At 44.4% G+C, this 22,685-nt stretch overlaps 1 protein-coding gene across 1 annotated transcript in view; it reads right to left on the bottom strand.

The window, feature by feature from the left end:
* The window catches only part of SLC30A4 (solute carrier family 30 member 4), a 42,191-nt gene that overhangs the window by 793 nt on the left and 18,713 nt on the right, over positions 1 to 22,685 (bottom strand). Inside the window, exons 5-6 of the mRNA XM_056572222.1 lie at positions 9,033 to 9,138; positions 6,330 to 6,464 (exon numbers count right to left, since the gene is read on the bottom strand). Of these exons, the coding sequence (XP_056428197.1) occupies positions 6,330 to 6,464; positions 9,033 to 9,138 (241 nt within the window). The remainder of the gene's footprint in view (positions 1 to 6,329; positions 6,465 to 9,032; positions 9,139 to 22,685) is intronic.

Genomic DNA, 22,685 nt, shown 5'->3' with positions numbered 1-22,685 from the left:
GACCCTCCAGCGCTTCCGGACAAGAAACAGATGGGTTTCAAACATCTGCATTAATTTTGCATAGAAAAAATAACTTCTGTAAATAAGCTGAAAACCCAAGTAAACCTGAATGCTATGTAAGGTTGGTAGGGGGATGGGTTTATTTGACCTCTATACTAGATAACCATCCTTATTTGGTGCCCCAAAAATCTACACTTTACAAAGGAAGTTATAGATTTTGTTGCAATTTGTACCAGGCATGTTGTACATTTGGCATAACTGGTGGCATATGAAACACAATTCTCTTTCTAACAGCAGTTTTTTTTTACATGGGCCAAAGATTGTGCTCACCCCTAAAAAATTCTGTGAGCTGTTTAGTCGTGTATTTTCCCACATCTGTTATACCTGCTGCAGGACCAAGCTATAAGTGCCATCTAAGCTTAATAGATAAGGCATGATTCATTTGGTTAATGTGCCCCCTTAAAAGGGAACATGTCATCTCCGAACTGCCATTCAAACCAGCCCGGCATCTTAGTCATGGTTAAATCGATTTCTAACCATGTCTGTACATGTAAAAAAGGAATCCTACAATTTATATAAAATGTACTTTTAAATGGCACTCCTGCCTAAGTAAATATTTCAGGCATAGGAGTTTTGTGTGCTTTATCCTAGTTATTTGGCCTACATATATCTCGCCCACCCATGCTTAGTTGACATCCTTGAGAGCAGGGAAAGGGCAGAAAATGTGCTTCTTGAAAGGGGTACTCCGGCGCTTAGACATCTTATCCCCTATGCAAAGGATAGGGGATAAGATGCCTGATCGCGGGGGTCCCGTCACTGGGGACCCCCGTGATCTTGCACGCAGCACCCCAGTTAAAATCAGTCCCCGGAGCATGTTCGCTCGGGGTCTGATTACCGGCGACCATGGGGCAGGCGGCGTTTGAAGTCACACCTCCACCCCCGTGTGATGTCACGCTCTGCCCCTCGATGCAAGCCTATGGGAGGGGGCGTGGCAGCTGCTAAAGCCAGAAGTAGATTTAAAGGGGTATTCCACCCCTAACCATCTTATCTCCTATCCAAAGGATAGGGGATAAGATGTTTGATTGCGAGGGTCCGGCCACTGTACTCTCCAGGCTGGCACCATGGTGTCCTAAACACAGAAGCATGGAGCTTCCATGTTCATGATGTTGCACCGCACTCCCTGCATTCATGTCTATGGGAAAGGGATTGACAGCAAGTACATAGCAGTCACGTCTCCTCCCATAGACATGAATGGAGGGGTGTGAAGGCTGTTGTCACCCATTATCCATCACAGAGTTTGCTCCATGCACCGATGACTGGGGTGCCGCGCCAGAGATCCCAGCAGCCAGACCCCTCGATCAGACATCTTATCACCTATCCTTTGCATAGGGGATAAGATGTTTAGAAGCAGCAAATCCCTTTAAAGTGTTTTACCTAAAAATCACTATTTATGACATATCCCTTGGACAGGCCATCAATAACTAATCGGCAGGGTACCAACAAAGAGCACCCACACTACACAGATGACGGGGCTGATAGCAGTTGGTTCTCCATTACTTCTTGTAATGGTGATGTTATTAACTTTAATTGGAGCTGAGGCTGCAGTACAAAGAGGATGGAACTGAATACTTCAGGCCCCATTATCGTGTCATGCAGGTGCCAATCAGCTGATCAGCTACCGATGGCCTATCCTATTGCTTGCCCAGTGTTCACCCTGGTTGGAAAAAGCTCGGAAAGACCATCAACACTTTAAAAAGGAATAAAAAATATAAAAAGGTAAGGACACTTCTCTGTTCTACTTGATTTTGAAAACATTTTCCTACTGCAGCAAATGTGAGCATTTCACCACTGTGTTAACATAACACCAAGGATATGGACAGCAGGATTGGAGGTTTTCTTCAGTGCACATTGTGCCACATGTATACATCTCTGGAGCAGCAGCTTCAGGGTGAATACCGCTGTGACAAATGTGAGCATGTTGCCCACCTGGAAGCTCGTATTAGAGATCTAGAGGAGCAAAATGCAACATTGAGGGCGATTGACAATCTTACAGAGCAAGCAGTTAGTGGGGTAGAAATGGAGGTTGGAGAAACTAGCCAGGAGGCCCAAGTAGGGAGCTGGGTTAATGTAGTTAGAGGGACTGGAAAGGGGGCAAGGAAAAGGAAGGTCACTTCTGCTTCTGATCTCCCAAGTAAAATTGCCAAGTTGGGCAATGATGCGAGGGCCTCAGTATCAGAGATGGCAACCCTAGTGGATACTGTTCTCCCTAACAGCCGGGGGAACAGCTCAACTAGTAGTGTGGGGGATGGTAACGCAGGTAGGCCAAGACAGTTAGTTGTGGTAGGGGACTCTATAATCAGGAAGACGGATAGAATAATTTGTCGCCAAGACCACCTCAACCGAATGGTTTGCTGTCTCCCTGGTGCCAGGGTTCGGCATGTGGTGGAAAGGGTGGACAAATTACTAGGGGGGGCTGGGGATGACCCAGCTGTCGTGGTCCATGTGGGGACCAACGACAGAATACATGGTAGGTGGAGGTCCTTGAAGAATAATTACAAGGAACTAGGTGCCAAGCTGAAGGGAAGGACCTCTAAGGTTGTGTTCTCTGGAATACTTCCTGTGCCATGCGCATCGCAGGAAAGACAGCGGGAGCTTAGGGAGTTAAATGCATGGCTTAAGTCGTGGTGTGAGGGGGAAGGGTTTGGGTTTTTAGAGCACTGGGCTGACTTTTAATTGGGGTACAAACTCTATTCTACGGATAATTTGCACCTGAATGGAAGGGGGTCTGCTGTGCTGGGGGAGAGAATCCTGGAAGGGGTGGCTGAGTATTTAAACTAGGTGAGTGGGGGGAGGATAATAAAGCAAAGAAAGCAGACAGTGGGATGGATAGGTTAGAGGGGGTCAGGACATAATGGCGGGTGGAGAGGAGTCCTGTGGGGGGAGGTTAAGAGCAGTGGACAAGGAGATTCATGCATTACAAACCAGCTGTAAAAATAAATGTAGCCCGAAAAATTGTAATCCCAATAATTAAAAAAATTCCATTAGCCCCAATAACTCAATAACTACAATAAGCCCCATTAACTCAAAAAATAACTTAAATAACAACGTTAGACGCAATAACGCAAAAAATCCCATTAGCCTCAATAACTTAAATAATAACGTTAGACCCAATAACTCAAAAAATCCCATTAGCCCCAATAACTTAAATAGTACAATTAGCCCTTATAAGTCAAAAAATGACATTAACCCCAATAACTCTGAAAATCCCATTAGTGAGACTATATGTGTAAAACTTAATGGAAATGTGAAGTGTATGTTCACAAATGCCAGAAGCCTAGCAAATAAAATGGGGGAGCTTGAGGCCTTGATACTGGAGGAACATATTGATATAGTTGGGGTCACTGAGACATGGCTGGACTCCTCGCATGACTGGGCCGTTAATCTGCAGGGGTTTACATTGTTTCGCAAGGATAGAATGAACAGAAAAGGTGGTGGAGTCTGTCTGTATGTAAGAAGTGGTATGAAAGTCAGTGTGAACGATGCCATAGTGTCTGATGATTCTGAGGAGGTGGAATCACTGTGGGTAGAATTACAAAAGGAGGGAAATACTGAAAAAATAATATTTGGTGTAATCTACAGACCCCCTAATATCACTGAAGAGATAGAAGGTCGGCTGTATAAACAAATAGAGAGGGCCGCCCGGGCAGGTACAGTGGTAATAATGGGAGATTTTAACTATCCAGATATAGATTGGGGCCGGGGGTTGGCTAAAACTACAAAGGGGAGAAAATTCCTAAATTTATTGCAGGATAATTTTATGGGCCAGTTTGTGGAGGACCCAACAAGAAGTGATGCCTTGTTGGATCTGATCATTTCCAACAACGCAGAGCTGGTTGGTAATGTAACTGTGAGGGAAAACCTTGGTAATAGCGACCACAATATAGTTACTTTTGACTTAAAATGTAGAAAACAAAGACAGATGGGGAAAGCAAAAACATATAACTTTAAAAAGGCAAACTTCCCTGGGCTGAGGGCTGCACTACAGGACATAGACTGGGGGGAGGTGTTCTCAAATGCTGATGCAGAAGGTAAATGGGACATCTTAAAATCAACTCTAAATAACTATACAGCTAAATATATACCAAAGGGGAACAAATATAAACGATTAAAACTAAATCCTACATGGCTGACAAATGAGGTTAAAAGAGCAATAAACAACAAAAAAATAGCCTTCAAAAAATACAAATCTGATGGGTCAGCTATAACATTTAAACAGTACAAGGAGCTTAATAAAATCTGTAAAAATGTAATAAAAACAGCAAAAATTCAAAATGAGAGACAGGTGGCCGAAGAAAGCAAAACTAATCCTAAATATTTTTTTAGATATATAAATACAAAAAAACCAAGGACAGAGCATGTAGGACCCCTTAATAATGATAATGGGGAGGTTGTCACGGGCGATCAAGAGAAGGCGGAGCTACTGAATGGGTTCTTTAGTTCTGTATATACTATGGAAGAAGGAGCTGACATTGGCCAGGTCAGTGCTGGTAACACATCATATAATGTATTGAACTGGCTTAATGTAGAGATGGTACAAGGTAAGTTAAGTAAAGTAAATGTAAGCAAATCTCCAGGGCCGGATGGACTACACCCAAGAGTTCTTAGAGAGGTAAGTTCAGTAATATCTGTACCCTTGTTCATGATATTTAGAGATTCTCTGGTGTCTGGTATTGTGCCAAGGGACTGGCGCAAGGCTAATGTGGTACCAATCTTCAAGAAGGGCTCTAGGTCTTCGCCAGGCAATTATAGACCGGTAAGTCTAACGTGCATTGTGGGTAAATTGTTTGAAGGACTTATAAGGGATTACATACAGGAATACATAGGGGATAATAGTATTATAAGTGATAGCCAGCATGGGTTTACTAGGGATAGAAGTTGTCAAACCAATCTAATTTGCTTTTATGAAGAGGTGAGTAGAAGCCTTGACAGAGGAATGGCTGTGGATATAGTGTTTCTGGATTTTGCCAAAGCGTTTGATACTGTCCCTCACAGACGTCTGACAGGTAAGTTAAGGTCCTTGGGCTTGGAAACTTTAGTTTGTAACTGGATTGAACACTGGCTCATGGATCGTACCCAGAGAGTGGTGGTAAATGATTCGTACTCTGATTGGTCCCCGGTTATTAGTGGTGTACCCCAAGGTTCAGTACTGGGCCCGCTGCTGTTTAATTTATTTATCAATGATATAGAGGATGGTATTAACAGCTCTGTTTCTATCTTTGCAGATGACACCAAGCTTTGTAGCACGGTACAGTCTATAGAGGATGTGCATAAGTTACAAGATGACTTGGATAGACTAAGTGTCTGGGCATCCACTTGGCAAATGAGGTTCAATGTGGAAAAATGTAAAGTTATGCATCTGGGTACTAATAACCTGCATGCGTCGTATGTCTTAGGGGGGATTAAACTGGCAGAGTCACTGGTAGAGAAGGATCTGGGTGTACTTGTAGATCACAGACTACAAAATAGCATGCAATGTCAGGCTGCTGCTTCCAAAGCCAGCAGGATATTGTCATGTATCAAAAGAGGCATGGACTCAAGGGACAGGGACATAATACTCCCCTTTATAAAGCATTGGCACGGCCTCACCTGGAATATGCTGTTCAGTTTTGGTCGCCTGTTCATAAAAGGGACACTGCAGAGTTGGAAAGGGTGCAGAGACGCGCGACTAAACTAATATGGGGCATGGAACATCTTAGCTATGAGGAGCGATTAAAGGAGTTACAATTGTTAGGCTTGAGAAGAGACGTTTAAGGGGGGATATGATAAACGTATATAAGTATATTAATGGCCCATACAAAAAATATGGAGAAAAACTGTTCCAGGTTAAACCCCCCCAAAGGACGAGGGGGCACTCCCTCCGTCTGGAGAAGAAAAGGTTTAGTCTAAAGGGGCGGCACGCATTCTTTACCGTGAGGACTGTGAATTTATGGAACGGTCTACCTCAGGAACTGGTCACAGCAGGAACAATTAACAGCTTTAAAACAGGGTTAGATACATTCCTGGAACAAAATAACATTAAAGCTTATGCAGAATTATAAAACTACATCCCTTTCCCTTATCCCCTTACATCCTTCCCTTCAATCCCCTGGTTGGACTTGATGGACGTATGTCTTTTTTCAACCATACTAACTATGTAACTATGTAACTAAAAGGAAGAGGATCCACATTGGAGATGTTTTACCAGTTGTACTTTGTTGCTTAACCTGGGAGAACAGAATTAACTTGACTATACACTGCAGGATATACTGATGTCCTGGGCTAGTACTTACTTAGTTGTATACGGATTATAGCAGTAGACTTTCCTGTGGTTAGCGACCAGACATTAATGTCTTCTACTGAATACACATCCTCTATTTTCATCAAGTCATCTTTGATTTGATCCACATTTAAGTGCTTTGGAACGCCTGGAAGAAATGATTCAAACTGATTTCACAAGTACTTGGTTCAACACAAGACCACAACATAAACTGCTTGTGCACGATTCCTGGTACCATGGCTATCTTTTATTATTCGGCCACTTTCACATAGTAGCATTTGAATCAGTAATTGTAAGCAAAATCTAGGAGTAGAACTAACACAGAGAAAAAAGTATAATGGAAAGATTTAAGTACACATTTGTGTTCTGGATCCATCTTTGCAAAATACTGCCATGTGAAAGAGGCAATAATATTGTGATGGGGAGGTTTAGCTAGAAACGTCAAACATGAGCATAAACAGTGGCTGGCAGTGGTTATCACTGAAGAGAGGAAGATACTTAGGTGTTTTTCATGCTCCATCACTGTCTGACCCGAAAAGAAAAAAACACCTCTTTATCCTAAGAGTAGAAGCAACCCGACTTCCTCTGGAACAACACTATAGGGTAATAGGTTGATACTGGATAGACATTTTTTTCAGCCTTACAAACTATATAACCATGAGATTATCTTGTAGCCATCCATTAGAGGGCAGCACTGTAGTTAGGGGAAAAGAAGAGGGTTATGCCAAAACATTCTTACCCTGGGTTCACACCACGTTTTGTAACTAAAGTTCCCGTATACGGCTGGGAGGAGGGGCTTAATCGTGGTGCCCGCACTCAGCCGTATTCGGGAACCGTATTTAATGCATGTCTATGAGCCGACCGGAGTGAACCGCAGCCTCCGGTAGGCTTCTTTTTCGGCCGTATGCGGTTTCCCGACCGTAGGCAAAAACGCGGTCGACCCGAGTTATTTAAATTATGTAAACTATTGCTATTATTACTATATATTGTTTTTACCTGCACTCTGCCCCTCAGCCCTATATAAATTAGCAGGAAGTGCCGATTTTTGCTTTAACTATGTGATTGAGACTTGTTTTATTGACATATTTTGTCTCTAGAATGTGCTTGTTTTTGCTCTTGGATGATCTTTTGTTACTCACTGGCAGGGGGGACCCCTTGTTAACTGTTGGATTAGGTTTCCCCTTATTTATTTTTAAAACTTCAATAAACATTTACAGTTGAAAAAATAAAAATAAAATTAGCAGGAAGCAGTACAGGTCCCCTTCCTTTCTGGCAGCCTCCCAGTTTGACTGGGAGCATATGGTAAGTGAGCTTTTACACCTTGTTCACACTGGTGTGGTGCTGTGCGGCGTCCATTGCTGCTGCGGCGCCGTGTCTATGGGGACGTGCGGCCCTGAGACTGGTTTGAGTGGCATTGGGGCTGCTCTGCCAGTGGGTCGTTCCCCCTGCGGCTAGTGGGCTTGCACTTCATGATCATAAATTACACTAACGAACTGTTAGTTTAATAAATGTTGCTGAGAAGCATTAGATCATTGTGGATGTCTGACCATCTGTTTTCTCGATTTGAATTCATATTGCTATATTATGTTGCTATAAGAGATTTATGCATTTGTATTAAGGTTTTGATGGTTTGGGGCCAGTCCCTGGGGGAAGCACTTTGGTAATCTCGTTCTAGCACTTGGATGTGGCGCAGTGCGCGTGCGCCAGTCTGCAGGTGTCTGAGGTGTCATGTGACCGGCTCCGTGACGCAATACCCGGAAGTTGGCGGGTTTCGTAATTCTCAGCCCCTCCACATCCAAGTGAGCTAAATTAGATTTAACGGATATCGCAGCCCATTGGTCACATGAAGATACAAAAACTACATCCCACTGGACACAAACCACTGCTCATTAAAGGCTTCCCGCCGAAACGCCGCGTTGGAGTAGTGTCGCTCCAGTTTCCGCCTGCCTTGTGACCAATGTATGGTGAATTAGTGTTCTAGCACCTTATTTGCTGTAACTTTAGGCATGCAATTTTTTTTTTGGTCTGCATGCATTAACATGTTGAATAACTATATGGCAGTTTTGTATAAATGTAACCTTTATGCTTTTCTGTTTATATGCACTTGCACTTTAAGCAGCCATATAGCTTTATAGGTGCTATACTATGTATGTATATATAGGCATATAGGGATGCTGGCGTGACACCTGTTTGTGTCTTTTCTCCCTTTGGGAAAAGAGCTCCTCCTATTTTTTATGATAAATAAAGATTATTAAATTGTATTATATTTTTGGAATGCCTTGGAATGTTTTTTTGTTTGTCCTTTTGGAGGTCATATAGCACTAATATTGTATTGGTCTTTGTGGACATAGATATGCACTAGTTGGACATTAGTGAGAATATTCCCCAGATCCTATTAATCGGACACAAATTTTCTTCACCATAAATATAGTGAGATTCCAAAGGGCATGTCCACATGTAAATCACATTTTCTGCAATGGAATTGGTTGCCAAACACAATGTAAATTTTCAGCAAATTTCAATCTATGCCTTTCATAGAAAGAGACAAAATTTATCTACTAGAATTCGCATGGTACAGATCTGAAAACTGCAGCATGCTTGGATTTCTGCTACATGGGTATAGGGTAAACTGCAGCAGATTTGGAGAGTGGAATCACACTGCTAATCCACAACATTTCTGACCTAACTAAATCCTAATAGTCGAATATCCACTCACCTTCAAGTATAATAAGTACCGTGTCCCTTACAAGTCGCACTGTGGTGAAAAGGACGAGTACAGAGAATATGTAGGTACAGATCGGATCAGCAATTTTGTATTCTGGCTGAAGTATAAACATAAACATGAAGTATATGAACATTAGAAGTTATGCATCATTTACAAGAAATGTCTAATAATACAGACAAGGCATTGGAGGTCATTCTAAGATGCCTTGCCTGAAAATCTGTGGTACACTCAGTGTAAACAAACGTAATATTCAATGCTACATGACTGTACAAAAAGTAGATAAAGTATAGCACCAACCCCCTAGAACAATTTAACATGTATCAGTCCCCCAGTAGACCGTCACACAGAGACATTCACAAAAATAGGGAAGAGGACATTAAGGAGGTAAAGTCCTCCAGGGAGTATTTAGCAATTTCTCTTCTTAAACACTATGGGGGAGATTTATCAAAACCAGTGAAGAGGAAGAGTGGTGGAGTTGGCCATAGAATCTTTCATTTCTTTAGATGCAATCTGGTTGCTATGGGCAGCTGCACCTCTCTTTCTCCACATGTCTTGATAAATCTCCCCCTTTGTGCTCAAAGGTAATAACAGTATTTACCAGGCAATTCTATTCTATCCTGCTCCATTCAGCTTATTGCTATGGCTTTCCTAGCCAGAAAGAGGTGCTTCCATCAAAAACATCTGTTCATTATGTTGCCATGTCTCTTCAGACAAAAGGGTCAAGTGAGACAGGCGCATTAAGAAGAATAGAAGGGTTAAATATATAAACACATCCAAATCATGGGCAAAAATGAGATTTCTGGTGACAGCACCTATGGCACTCATTGGAAGGCATACAGCCTATGTTATGTAGTAAAATGGGGGTAAGGTAGCTGTAATGTATAGCTAAATAACATAGAATGTGGCAGCAGATAAGAACCATTTGGCCCATCTAGTTTGCCCAATAATCTGAATCCTATCAATAGTCCCTGGACCTATCTTATATGAAGGATAGCCTTATGCTTATCCCATGCATGTTTAAACTCCTTCACTGTATTTGCAACGACCACTTCTGCAGGAAGGCTATTCCATGCATCCACTACTCTCAGTAAAGTAATACTTCTTGATGTTAGTTTTAAATTAGAGGGGCAAAGGTTTAAAAGTATGTCGGGACTAGATGGCTGCGTGAATACAGAGCTCCTGCTGTGACACCAGGGAAATAAGCATTTTTCAACTGCCAGCGACTTCAAACTTAACTCTGTGGCTGTCCCAGCCCTCATGGCGACTCCGGGCAGGAAAAGAAACTTCCATAAAGGAGGTACACAGACTAACGAGCTATTTTCACTCTGAGGGCTCAGCCGGCACTCAGACCCAAGATGACGCCGCTGCGCGCTCTGCACAGAGCGCGGCGGGTAGACGGAGGCAGAAGAAGCACGGAGAGGGAGACGGCTCGGAGGCTATGGGGAGCCCTTACCAGTCGCTTCCTTCCACTAAGGTTAACCAGTCATTATCGTTCGAGATGCCGCAGCACTGGAGCTCACCACCACCTACCTGTCTTGAAGCTGTGATGCGACCGAGCAGAGAAGCAGCGCTGGAGACACATGCTGATGACTCCTCGCAGGCCTGCGATACGTGGAGCGCCGCTGCTGAGGACATTCAGACATCTCCACAGGTTAGTCCTCAGAAGCAGAGACCCCGTCTGGTTGTCCCAGACGGGGACCTAGTGACTCCTCAGGCCCCTGCTCCAGAGACTGATAATGATAAGTTCTCATCACTGAAAACTAATGATACTGCTGTCTCTGACACCATGCTTAAAGAAATGCTGCAGGCCCTGCATAGCTCTTTGCAGACGGACTTTAGCAAGCTGTTAAACCCACTGCAAGCCTCTACCTCTATCTTGGAGCAGAAAATGTGCCACACTGAGACTAAACTTACCTCCTTCGCAGAAGCCCACAATGAGTTGCAAGATGTCCATAATGCCTTAGATGAGAAGGTTGATTCCCTGCACGCCAAAATTATTGATTCAGAGGACCGCAATAGGCGTAATAATGTGAAGTTCAGGGGCATCCCTGAAAACGTACCTGGGTCCCAGCTTGTTAAATATGTGAAGCAGCTTACCAAACAACTGCTCCCTGATTTGGAAGATTACGAGTATAGCATAGATAGGGCCCACAGGGTAGCCAAGCCGAGGTCCCTTCCGGATGAATTGCCAAGAGATGTCCTTGCTAGGTTCACGTTTTTTCAAACCAAGGACCTACTTTTACAATACTCTCGCAAACACACGGTTCTTGCTGATCCTTTTGAAGATATTAAACTCTTTGCAGACCTCTCTGCAGCTACGCTGCAAGCTAGGCGTAGTTTTGGCCCTCTGACTGAAACTCTCCGCAACTTAGGTGTTCCCTACAGATGGGGTTTCCCTGCGAAGATTTTGATCAACAGACAGGGTAAAGTCCATGCCTTGCCGAATGCTGAAATAGGACTATCCATCCTCAAAGATTGGGGTATGCTGCCTGATCAAGATGAGCTTCCATCTCCTCGTTCCGGTTCTCCCATCAGAAAAGATCCAGAGTGACTTTCTTTCCAGTACTTTGATTACATGTTACCCTCTTATTAGAATGTAAACTTAACCCGGTGGAATGGCTGATAGAGCAATTCCCTTGACCAGTTTGTGACTTCCACACCCACTGTACTGGTGTCTATACCATCTATACACTGCACTTTTCTATTACTATTTGCCTATCTTGATTTCTTGTCAATACTTTGCTGATCTGTTTTTCTTTTTTTAGCCTTAACCCTTTTATTTGTATTTGCTGTTCTAACGCTCTTTCTTTTGTGGTTTTAGTGGGAGCAATTGTGTGACATCGCCGTCTGTGGCTCACAGAGCCAAGTCGGGTTTTTAACTACCAACTTTGCAAGCCCAGTGTGCGTCGTCTTCACTGAATCACAGGTTAGTGTGTGTCACCCCGTATTGTACCCCCAGATGCTTGGTCATACTTACTCTATACTCCCCCTCCTGGTCACCTCCACATTTCTCCTAGCGGCTAGCATGAGCATTCGCCTACTTTCCATGAATGTTAACAGGCTTAATAGCCCACAAAAAAGATACTTCATGTGGCGTGAAGTGGAGAGACGAGATGCTACGCTATTGCGCCTTCAGGAGACACATATCTCCTCTAAAAATCCCCCTACTTTACCCCACAGGAGGTTCTCAACCATAGTGTCCTCTACCTTGGACAAGAAAAAGAGAGGCGTCCTAGTTGCCTTTAGAGATGATCTGGCAGTCTCTGTCTCCAAACAGATTACAGATCCTCACAGCCGATTTATCATCTTACTGTGCTGCATTAATCATGTCCCTTATTATTGTCCCTTATTATTGTGAATATTTACGCTCCCAACAGTAAACAGTAGATTCCTAAAGAAAGTGTTTAACTTGATTACAGAGGTCCGAATGGGAGAGGTTATCTTGTGTGGTGACTTTAACTCTGTGCCTAATCCATCCATGGACCTCTCCAAAATAGGTGGTAGGCGTTCTTTCTGTCTGGGAGACACCCTAGATATGATTACTTTGATGCTTGACGTATGTTTCATGCGTCGGAGCGAGATTATACCTATTTTTCCCCTCGATTCCACACATACTCGAGGATTGATTTGATTCTGATATCGAGGGGTCTCCTAGATAGACGAACAGTCAGAGATTGGGGAGCTGACGTGGTCAACCAATCTCCTATCTAGGCATACAACTTACCGTCCCTTCTAAAAATACTTTCCGTAAGAACTTCCCTCCTCTGGCCACCTCTCTCCTGACCTCTCTTTTCTCTCCTATTCTACACAACTTACTTCTTGGCTGGGTCGTCTGGCGGCATTCAAAATGCTTCTCCTCCCAAAGCTACTCTATCTATTTAGAACCCTGACCATTTCTATCCCGGGATCTTACTTTAACTCCTTAAATCGAGCTATTTATCACTATGTCTGGGCAGGTAGGAAGATTAGGGTGGCCCGCAAACTTATGACCACTCATCCTGATGCTGGAGGCCTGGGTTTCCCACATATAGAGGGCTATCACAAAGCATGTATTTTGGATCAACTCCAATACTGGTGGTCGCACAATCCCGACAAATACTCGGTTGACATTGAAGCTGAATGCTCTGCCCCACTTTCCCTTAGAGCTCGCCTTCTTGTCCAGACTGTGGATCCCTCCCTCTCTCCCCCTCCTTCGCCGACTCACTTAACCTCAGTCAATCTCTCTGATAGAGCGTGGAGACAATTTTTGGCTCAGCCCTTGCCTAAAAGGACGTGTCTATTGAAGGATGTCCCCGTAGATTTCCTGGCCCATTTTATCCCAGATTTGTCATTGAGCTCATGGAAAGAGAGCGGAATGAACTCCCTCGGCGACTTGCTTGATTCCTATGATACTGTACATTTCCCATATCTACAAAAGACATATGGTATACCCTGATCTGACTTTTATAAATGCCTACAAATTAGAAGCCTCCTCACTGCTAAATTTAGGCGCGGCCTACTAATCCCATATAGGATAATGCATTTCTTCCAGATTACGGCACCATCTAAAAAGGGGATTAATGTGTTTTACAACCTACTTAATGGTAGAACAGACCTAGCAAAACTTCCATATATGGATAGATGGGAAAGAGAGTTGGGAGAAACGTTCACAACGGACCAATGGATGTCCGCTTTAGGTCTAGTGAAATCAATGTTCCGCTGTACGAACCACAGAGAAGCTGTACTAAAAATCGATTTTTAGATGGTACTTTACCCCCTCCAGGCTACACCACATTAACCCCGAATGTTCTAAATCTTGCTGGTGCGGATGTGGGCACGAGGGTACTTTGTTACATATCCTATGGGGATGCCCTAAGCTTAAGTCATTCTGGAACGAAGTAACTAGTTTGCTGCAGAGATTTCTAGGATCAGATTTTCTGCTGACCCCCTCTCTAGCTATTCTCCTTTTAAACTTAGACCGTGTCCCATTTCCTTTTCGTAACCTTATTGCTCATATCTTGATGTCTGCCAAGCTCCTGATAACTAGGCGCTGGAAATCTGATCTAATACCTGAACTCATAGAGCTGATTAACCCCTTAACGACGCAGGACGTATATTTACGTCCTGCGTCGGCTCCCGCGATATGAAGTGGGATCGCGCCGCGATCCTGCATCATATCGCTTCGGTCCCGGCGCTCATCAACAGCCGGGACCCGTGGCTAATACCACACATCGCCGATCGCGGCGATGTGCGGTATTAACCCTTTAGAAGCGGCGGTCAAAGCTGACCGCCGCTTCTAAAGTGAAACTGAAAGTGACCCGGCTGCTCAGTCGGGCTGTTCGGGACCGCCGCGGTGAAATCGTGGCGTCCCGAACAGCTGATCGGACACCGGGAGGGCCCTAACCTGCCTCCTCAGTGTCCGATCGACGAATGACTGCTCCGTGCCTGAGATCCAGGCAGGAGCAGTCAAGCGCTGATAATGCTGATCACAGGAGTGTTAATACACGCCAGTGATCAGCATAGGAGTTCAGTGTGTGCAGTGTTATAGGTCCCTATGGGACCTATAACACTGCAAAAAAAAATGTAAAAAAAAAGTGTTAATAAAAGGTCATTTAACCCCTTCCCTAATAAAAGTTTGAATCACCCCCCTTTTCCCAAAAAAAAAATAAAACAGTGTAAAAAAAAATTAAAACAAACATATGTGGTATCGCCGCGTGTGTAAATGTCCGAACTATAAAAATATATCATTAATTAAACCGCACGGTCAATGGCGTACGCGCAAAAAAATTCCAAAGTCCAAAAAAGCGTATTTTGGTCACTTTTTATACCATTAAAAAAATGAATAAAAAGTGATCAAAAAGTCCGATCAAAACCAAAATCATACCGATAAAAACTTCAGATCACGGCGCAAAAAATGAGTCCTCATATCGCCCTGTACATGGAAAAATAAAAAGTTATAGGGGTCAGAAGATGACATTTTTAAACGTATAAATTTTCCTGCATGTAGATTTTTTCCAGAAGTGCGACAAAATCGAACCTATATAAGTAGGGGATCATTTTAACCGTATGGACCTACAGAATAATGATAAGGTGTAATTTTTACCGAAATATGCACTGTGTAGAAACGGAAGCCCCCAAAAGTTACAAAATGGCGGTTATCTTTCGATTTTGTCGCACAATGATTTTTTTTCCTGTTTCGCCGTGCATTTTTGGGTAAAATGACTAATGTCACTGCAAAGTAGAATTGGCGACGCAAAAAATAAGCCATAATATGGATTTTTAGGTGGAAAATTGAAAGGGTTATGATTTTTAAAAGGTAAGGAGGAAAAAACGAAAGTGCAAAAACGGAAAAACCCTGAGTCCTTAAGGGGTTAATGTTGTTAATCTGTCATGTGGGTATGAGAGAACATTTGCACTTGTGCACTAGCAGTATAAATCTTTTTTGAAACATTGGTCCTCCTGGCTGTCCAGCCCCCATTGTCCACACTTGAAACCCGATTGAATGGTAGCTTCCTGATATACATTTTAACACACCCTTTGTCGACACACACTGTGGTTAATATCTTTTTGGGTTCGCCCTCATAGGCAAAAACCCATTTAGTGTTTAATTCCTTTCTATTTTATTTGTATTCATGTGGAGATTGTCTCCTTTCGTTATGCTTTGCTCATCTTACAATATTTGTTACTGATATTGGTTTGTTCTTCCTTTACACCAATACTGGATGACAGTCCACAACGCGGACTGAATATTCCCTCTTGTACACCACATGTACTATGATTATTGCTTACTGTATTATGTTTGTCCCGTTTAGGGCCCACACTAAGGCCTACTGTTTGATATTTTGGTTTCTGTCTTATTTTTCAAAACTCAATAAAAAGATTGAATTAATTTAAAACTATGTCCTCTTGTGGTAGTTTTTCTTCTTTTAAATATGCTCTCCTCCTTTACCTTGTTGATTCCCTTTATGTATTTAAAAGTTTCTATCATATCCCCTCTGTCTCTTCTTTCTTCTATACATGTTAAGGTCCTTTAACCTTTCCTGGTAAGTTTTATTATGCAATCCATGTACTAGTTTAGTGGCTCTTCTCTAATTGTTTCCAAAATATCTATTAGGTTGATTTATCAAAACCTGTGCAGAGGAAAAGTTGACCATAGCAACCTATAAGATTGATTTTTTTTCATTTTTAAAAAGACCTCGGAAAAATGAAAGAGGCAATATGATTGGTTGCTATGGGCAACTGGTCAACTTTTCCTCTGCACAGGTTTTGATAAATCTCTCCCATAGACATTTTGGAGACAGAGAAGAGCCACTAAACTAGTACATTGATTGCAGGATAAAATTTACCAAGAAATCTTAAGAACCTTAACATGTATAGCTTGGAAGAAAGAAGAGACAGAGGGGATGATATAAACTTAAATCTCCCTCTATATGCTTTTGGAGATACAGTCCCCAGCACTACTCCCAAGTGAGGTCTCACTAGTACACTGTACAGCGGCATGATCACTTCCTACTTTCTACTACTTATACCTCTCCCTATACATCCAAGCATTCTGCTAACATTTCCTGCTGCTCTATTACATTGTCTACCTACCTTCACGTCTACTATAATAATGACCCCTAAATCCCTTTCCTCAGATACTGAGGTTAGGAACTAGGGATGTCCCGATACCATTTTTTAAGACCAAGTACGAGTACAGATACTTTAATTCTAGTATTCGCCGATACCAATTACGAGCACTTGTTTTTTTTAAAGGGAATCTGACACAAGGGTGACCTGGTTTCTGACCCTTCTTACCCTGCCGATATGTGGATTCCTTGTTGTGTGCAATGGAGGCAGCTGATGTATGAGCAAAGATTTCTCTCTTCTCAATAGGACAGAACAGGGAATTTGCATTGGCAGCGAGACCGATGTTCACATGGTGAGCAGTGGCAGAAACCGGGTCACCTGCATCTACCTAGAAATTCAAGTTAGTGCAGGTGACTCTGCTGTAAGATTGCCTTTGATAGTAGGTAGTATCCCCTCCCTTGTAGGTAGTATAGATAGTTGCAGACATTAGCACCAGCTCCCCTGCAGGCATTAGTAGCAGCCCCCCTGCAGACATTAGTAGCAGCCCCCCCCCCCCCCTTGTAGACGGTGCACCCTGGTAGGCAGCAGGCCCCCCTTGTAGACAGCGCCCCCCTGGTAGACAGCGCCCCCTTGTAGACAACAGGCCCCACCACCACACCCTCTGTAGTGCCCCTGGGAGTTGCTCACCTGCGGCTGTCCTGTCGGGTGTTGCCTCTCTGCTGCCCCGTTCCCCCGTCCCCATCATGGCGTCCAATGGAGGAGCAGGTGACATACATGTCAATCTGCTTCCTCCATAGCGTTACACGGGAGGAGGTGGAGTTATGTGTGTGTCACATGCTCCTCTATTGGACGTCATGATGCGGACAGAAGAATGGAGAAGCGGAGCAGGGCATTTGACGCCGGGCATGGCCGCACTGCAGCAGGTATGGGGCTTGGTATCTGGGACATTAAAAGAGTCCCCGATACCATGCAAATGCCAGGTATTGGCCCCAATACTAGTATCGGGACATCCCTAGTTAGCACTATATTATACCATTGTGTTTTTAAGGTACATTATGTTGTTGACCATTTTTCTAGCTTACCTTAATTCTTTTGAGTCCAAGCTCAACGATTAAGTTTATTGATAAGTCTTTTACGTGGGATAATGTCAAAAGCCTTAATAAAATCTAGATATCCAATGTCTACTGCCCCTCTCTGATCTATTATTTTAGTCACACAATCAAATCCTTTAGCATGGTTTTCATCAATATTGATCTCAGACTTGCTGGCTTATATGATTCATACGTCTTTCTCCATAACGGAAGTCCTTTTCTTACATTTTCTTTTGTAAAACCTAAACAGAAGTATTCATTGAGGCAGTCATTCCTTTATCCTCTTCTACAACCCCCCCCCCCCCCTTCTTTATTTTTTGTTTTACTTTCCTGGTTTCATATATTTTATTTGAAAAATGTCTTATCCCCTATTTTCACTGACTGAGCTAGTTTCTCTTCTGCCTGTGCTTTAGAAGCTCTTATAACTTGCTTGGCCTCTTTTTGCCTAATCTAATAGATTTGCCTATCTTCATTGACACTTCTGTAATGTGCCACAGTGGTCTCTGTTCCCTTTAATAATGCAACTTTTAAATAGTCCAATTTCTGCTGAACTCCATTAAATTGTTCCAGTCTTATAGGGACTCATTAACCACTAATCTCATTTTAGAAAAGTTGTTTCTTTCTAAAATTTAAAACTTTGGCTTTTGTTGGGTGTGACTCATTGTTCTTATATTAAACCACATTGACTGGCGAACACAAGATCCCAAGCTTATACTACAGTAATATCAAAGTTTTTATTATTTGCAGCCAGAGATACTGTTACATGGGAGGAAATGATATAAAAATAAAAATAAAACATCGGGGGATGTATCAATCCCTGTGCAGAGGAAAAGTTGACCAGTTGCCTATAGCAACCATTCAGATGAAAGAAGCCATCTGATTGGTTGCTATTAGGGATCGACCGATTATCGGTATGGCCGATAATCACGATTTTGGGCATTATCGGTATCGGCAATTACCTTGCCGATAAGACGATAATGCCCCGCCCCGCGGCGTCTATGCAGCTTACTAGGCCGGAGCCTGCCCGGAGTGGAGAAGATGACCCCCGGAGAAGAAGGACAGCCCGGACCGGTTCACCCTCCACCCGGAATGCCGCCGGACACTACAGCAAGGAAGGATGGCCCGGACCCCCCTGACAGGTAGGGGGAGAGAAGCGGGTGGCGGCGGCGTATGGCACCGCAAAAGCCACTGCAGTGCATTGATTTAAAGCGCCCGCTTCAAATTAATGATCTGCAGCGGTGTCGAGGGGGGATAAATAGCCGATAACTTATACCGGAATATCGGTATAAGTTATCGGCTATGGGCCCTAACCTCCACCGATTATCGGTATCGGCCCTAAAAAAACGATATCGGTCGATCCCTAGTTGCTATGGGCAACTGGTTTACTTTTCGTCTGCACAGGTTTTGATAAATTTCCTCCATCATCTGTGTCTCAATTCATACTATTTTTTTTTTTTAAAGTATTTATTTAAGTTTTGCAATTTAAATTAACAAACACCACCCACGGTGAAACAAGATAGAACATATTGAACAGACTCTGTATGTCTCAGAGACCGTCTCCAGCACAGTGACAGAAATAAAGAGTATGCATAAAATTGCGCCAGTAAAACAGACGGGCACATCTGAGACCCAATCGGAGGAAGCCCAACACATACAGACACACTCACAAACCTTCAAGCACACATCCCGGTAACCCCAACCCAGCCCCATCCCGTAAGAACAGCAGCACACTTAGAAAAGCTATTGGGAAAAACTAGCCAGGGGGTCCGCCGACACATACAGCAGAAGCCAGGGGGTCCATACCTTGTCAAATTTCTTAGGGCACTTACGACTCACATACAGAGCCTGGTATAACAGCGGGGGAGGGGAAGTGTCCTTCCAGGTCATTACTTCAACTTTACGGGCGCAGAACAGAAGGAAGCGAATCAGTAGGAGTCTATGCGAACTAGAAACCACCTCATTAGTAACTCCCAGTAGGCATACCACAGGGGTGAGTAAGAAAGGGAAGTCTAGATTGTCAGCCAAAAACACCATCACCTCCCTCCAGAAGAGAGCAATGACGGGACACTCACACACAGCATGCAAAAAGGTGAGCATAGGCCTGAGTTAGGGGTTTAGAAAGATCCGTAGTGCCCAGGAGAAGCTACACATTAGAAAACACAGGAGTAAATGTCAGGGAGCCAAACTGCGCCTGAACTGCATGCCTAAGCTCAAGATGCCTATAAAAGGCATTTTCAGGGATGCTATAACGTTCCTTCATGTCCAAGAAGGATAAGAAAACCTGGTCCTCCCCAAGCAAGTGGATCACAAATTTGACACCATGAGAACCCCAGAAACTGGCCTCCTGTAACCCACGTAGATGAGGTAAATGTACATTCCCCACAAGGGTGCCCTAGGAGATACCAAAAGCTGCGGAAATTCCCTTGACACCACGGACCAAAACTTTAGCTATAGTTTGAAGGGGAATAGGAAAGGAAGAGTGAGAATGATACCTGTAGAGTGTGTTAGTAAGAGCTTCATAGGAACCCATAGTTGCACCAGCCAAGACAGTCGCCGAATTGGACAGATCCAGATCGATCCACCACGCTGCATAGACCAGTTGGGAGGCAAGAAAATAGTTACAGACATCAAGGGCAGCAAAGCCGCTTAGGAGCCTGGAGGAGAGCCTGACCAAGTCTGGGAGGTTTTCCCTGCCAGTAGAAGGATCCCAGAGCACCACAATGCACTAAAATATTTCCTGGGGGGGGGGCTGAATGGAAAAGATAAAGAAATTTAGGGAGATAAAGTGAGAACAAGGCAGACAGCCGCTCAGCAGTGGAGCATAAAAGCGTCTCCAAGTTCATGGAGAGACAGTCTGTCAGGGACGCAGTCACCTCCACCCCTAAATATCTAAAACGGGTAACCAATTGCACCCCTGTCTGAAGAGAGGAGGGGAACTCCAGACGTAAGGGCCATTAGGGAGGACTTAGTTCGAATTCAGGCTTGCGGGTCAACTGGGCTAAGATCAATAAGGGACAGGAGAGAACACCCAGCATCCGCTAAATATACCAGAGTGTCATCTGCATAAAGGGAAACCTTTTCGACAATAGACCCTCCCTGGGAATACCACAGAAAGTAAGGTCCCTACTGCCGCCAACTGCTCCATCGGCAGCATAAAAAAGGGAGATAGCAGGCACCCCTGCCTCGTCCTATGACCCAGGAGAAAGGGAACAGAAACATCCAAGTTAGTTTGAATACGGGCACTAGGACTATCATATAGCGAGCGAACCCAAGCACAGAACCAGGGACCAAACCCAAACGCAACTAGCCCCCACAGATAAGGCCACAACACACAGTCAATGGCTTTGTAAATATCCAGACTAACCACCAAAACAGCAGGAAAGCCCCCCCCCCCCCCTTCTGCTGCTATAGTGAGTTGCAGACGCTCCACGTTTACATCAGTGGCCCTACCCGGCATAAACCCAGTTTGGTCAGGATGAATGATAGCATTAATGACCCCATTTAGGCGAGTAGCCAGCACTCTAGCCAAGATCTTTATTTCAACATTGCTTTCCAGGCTTAGGGAGCACTACAATCAATGCCTCCCTCTTTCATCCCATCTAAACTGGGGGTCTTCCCGTGAGGAAGATCATGTATGGCCTGTTCCACCTCTTCAACTGTAAAGGGGGCATCTAACGCCTCCGCCTGAGTGCGACTAAGCGTGGGAAGGAATAAGTCATGTAAAAAGAACAAAATTTCCCCTTGACAGGGCATAGAAGAGGAAGCATACAAAGAGGAGTAAAAGTCCCTAAAGACAGAGTTAATCAACTGGGGGTCAACCACCACAGCACCCTCACTGCCCTTAATACAAGGGATAGAGGCAGCAGTGCGACTAGCCCTGACTAAATACACCAACAGTTTACCATTCTTATCTCCGAATTCAAACAAGGCAGCCTCCCTATCCGCTAAACGCAACTGGACCCTATCTTTCCAAACGACCAACAGAGATCTCTGAGCTTTAGCCCACACCCACTTATTCTTAGGGGATGGGCTCCTAACATACTCTGCCTCCAGAACACTCACCTCCTGCGACAGCCTGCCCTCCATAGCCGACCTTAAAGGGGTAGTCCAGTGGTGAAAAACTTATCCCCTATCCTAAGGATAGGGGATAAGTTTGAGATCGCAGGGGGTCCGACCGCTGGGGCCCCCTGCGATCTCTCTGTATGGGGCCCCGGCTCTCCGCCCAGATAGCGGGTGTCGACCCCCGCACGAAGCTGCGGCCGACACGCCCCCTCAATACATCTCAATGGCAGAGCCGGAGATTGCCGAAGACAGCGCTTCAGCAATGCCATAGAGTTGTATTGAGGGGGCGTGTCGGCCGCCGCCTCGTGCGGTGGTCGACATGCCCCCTTCCCGCGAGCTGTCGGGGCTCCATACAGGAGATCGCAGGGGGCCCCAGCGGTCGGACCCCCGCGATCTGCAACTTATTCCCTATCCTTAGGATAGGGGATAAGTTGTTCACCACTGAGTCACCACTGGACTACTCCTTTAAGTTTCCTCTGGCCAGCAACACCCGCTATAAAGGCACCTCTAACCGTGGCTTTGTATGCATCCCATTGAACTAAGTGGTCAGGATGAGAAGCATTATTCTCCCAATACTCAGCATGGGCAACCCCCAGGGCCTCCACAACTGCCTCAGCCTGCAGCCAGCCAGGGTGCGTGCGCCAGATACGGGAAGGGGGATTAGGGCCTAAGTGTAGGACTACCAGTATAGCAGAGTGGTCTGAGATCCCCCTAGTGGTGTAGGAAATATCTCTTAGCACCTGAAGGAGGTCCTCGGACACCAGAGCAAGGTCAATTAGAGATAATGACCTATGGGCCACAGAGTAAAAGGAAAATGCAGTCGGGTACTTCCACCTCCAGAGGTCAGTCAGGTCCAACGCCAAGTGCCAGGTATTAAATGAGGAGGAGCCAGGGTAAGCAGCAGCAGTGTGGTCAAGCATCAGATCAGGAGCTACATTGAAAT

This window comes from Hyla sarda, chromosome 4 (genome assembly GCF_029499605.1).
Source record: "Hyla sarda isolate aHylSar1 chromosome 4, aHylSar1.hap1, whole genome shotgun sequence".
In the NCBI taxonomy this organism is placed as follows: Eukaryota; Metazoa; Chordata; class Amphibia; order Anura; family Hylidae; genus Hyla; species Hyla sarda.
Note: the sequence above shows the minus strand (reverse complement) of the source record. Positions and strands in the feature narration are given on the sequence as shown.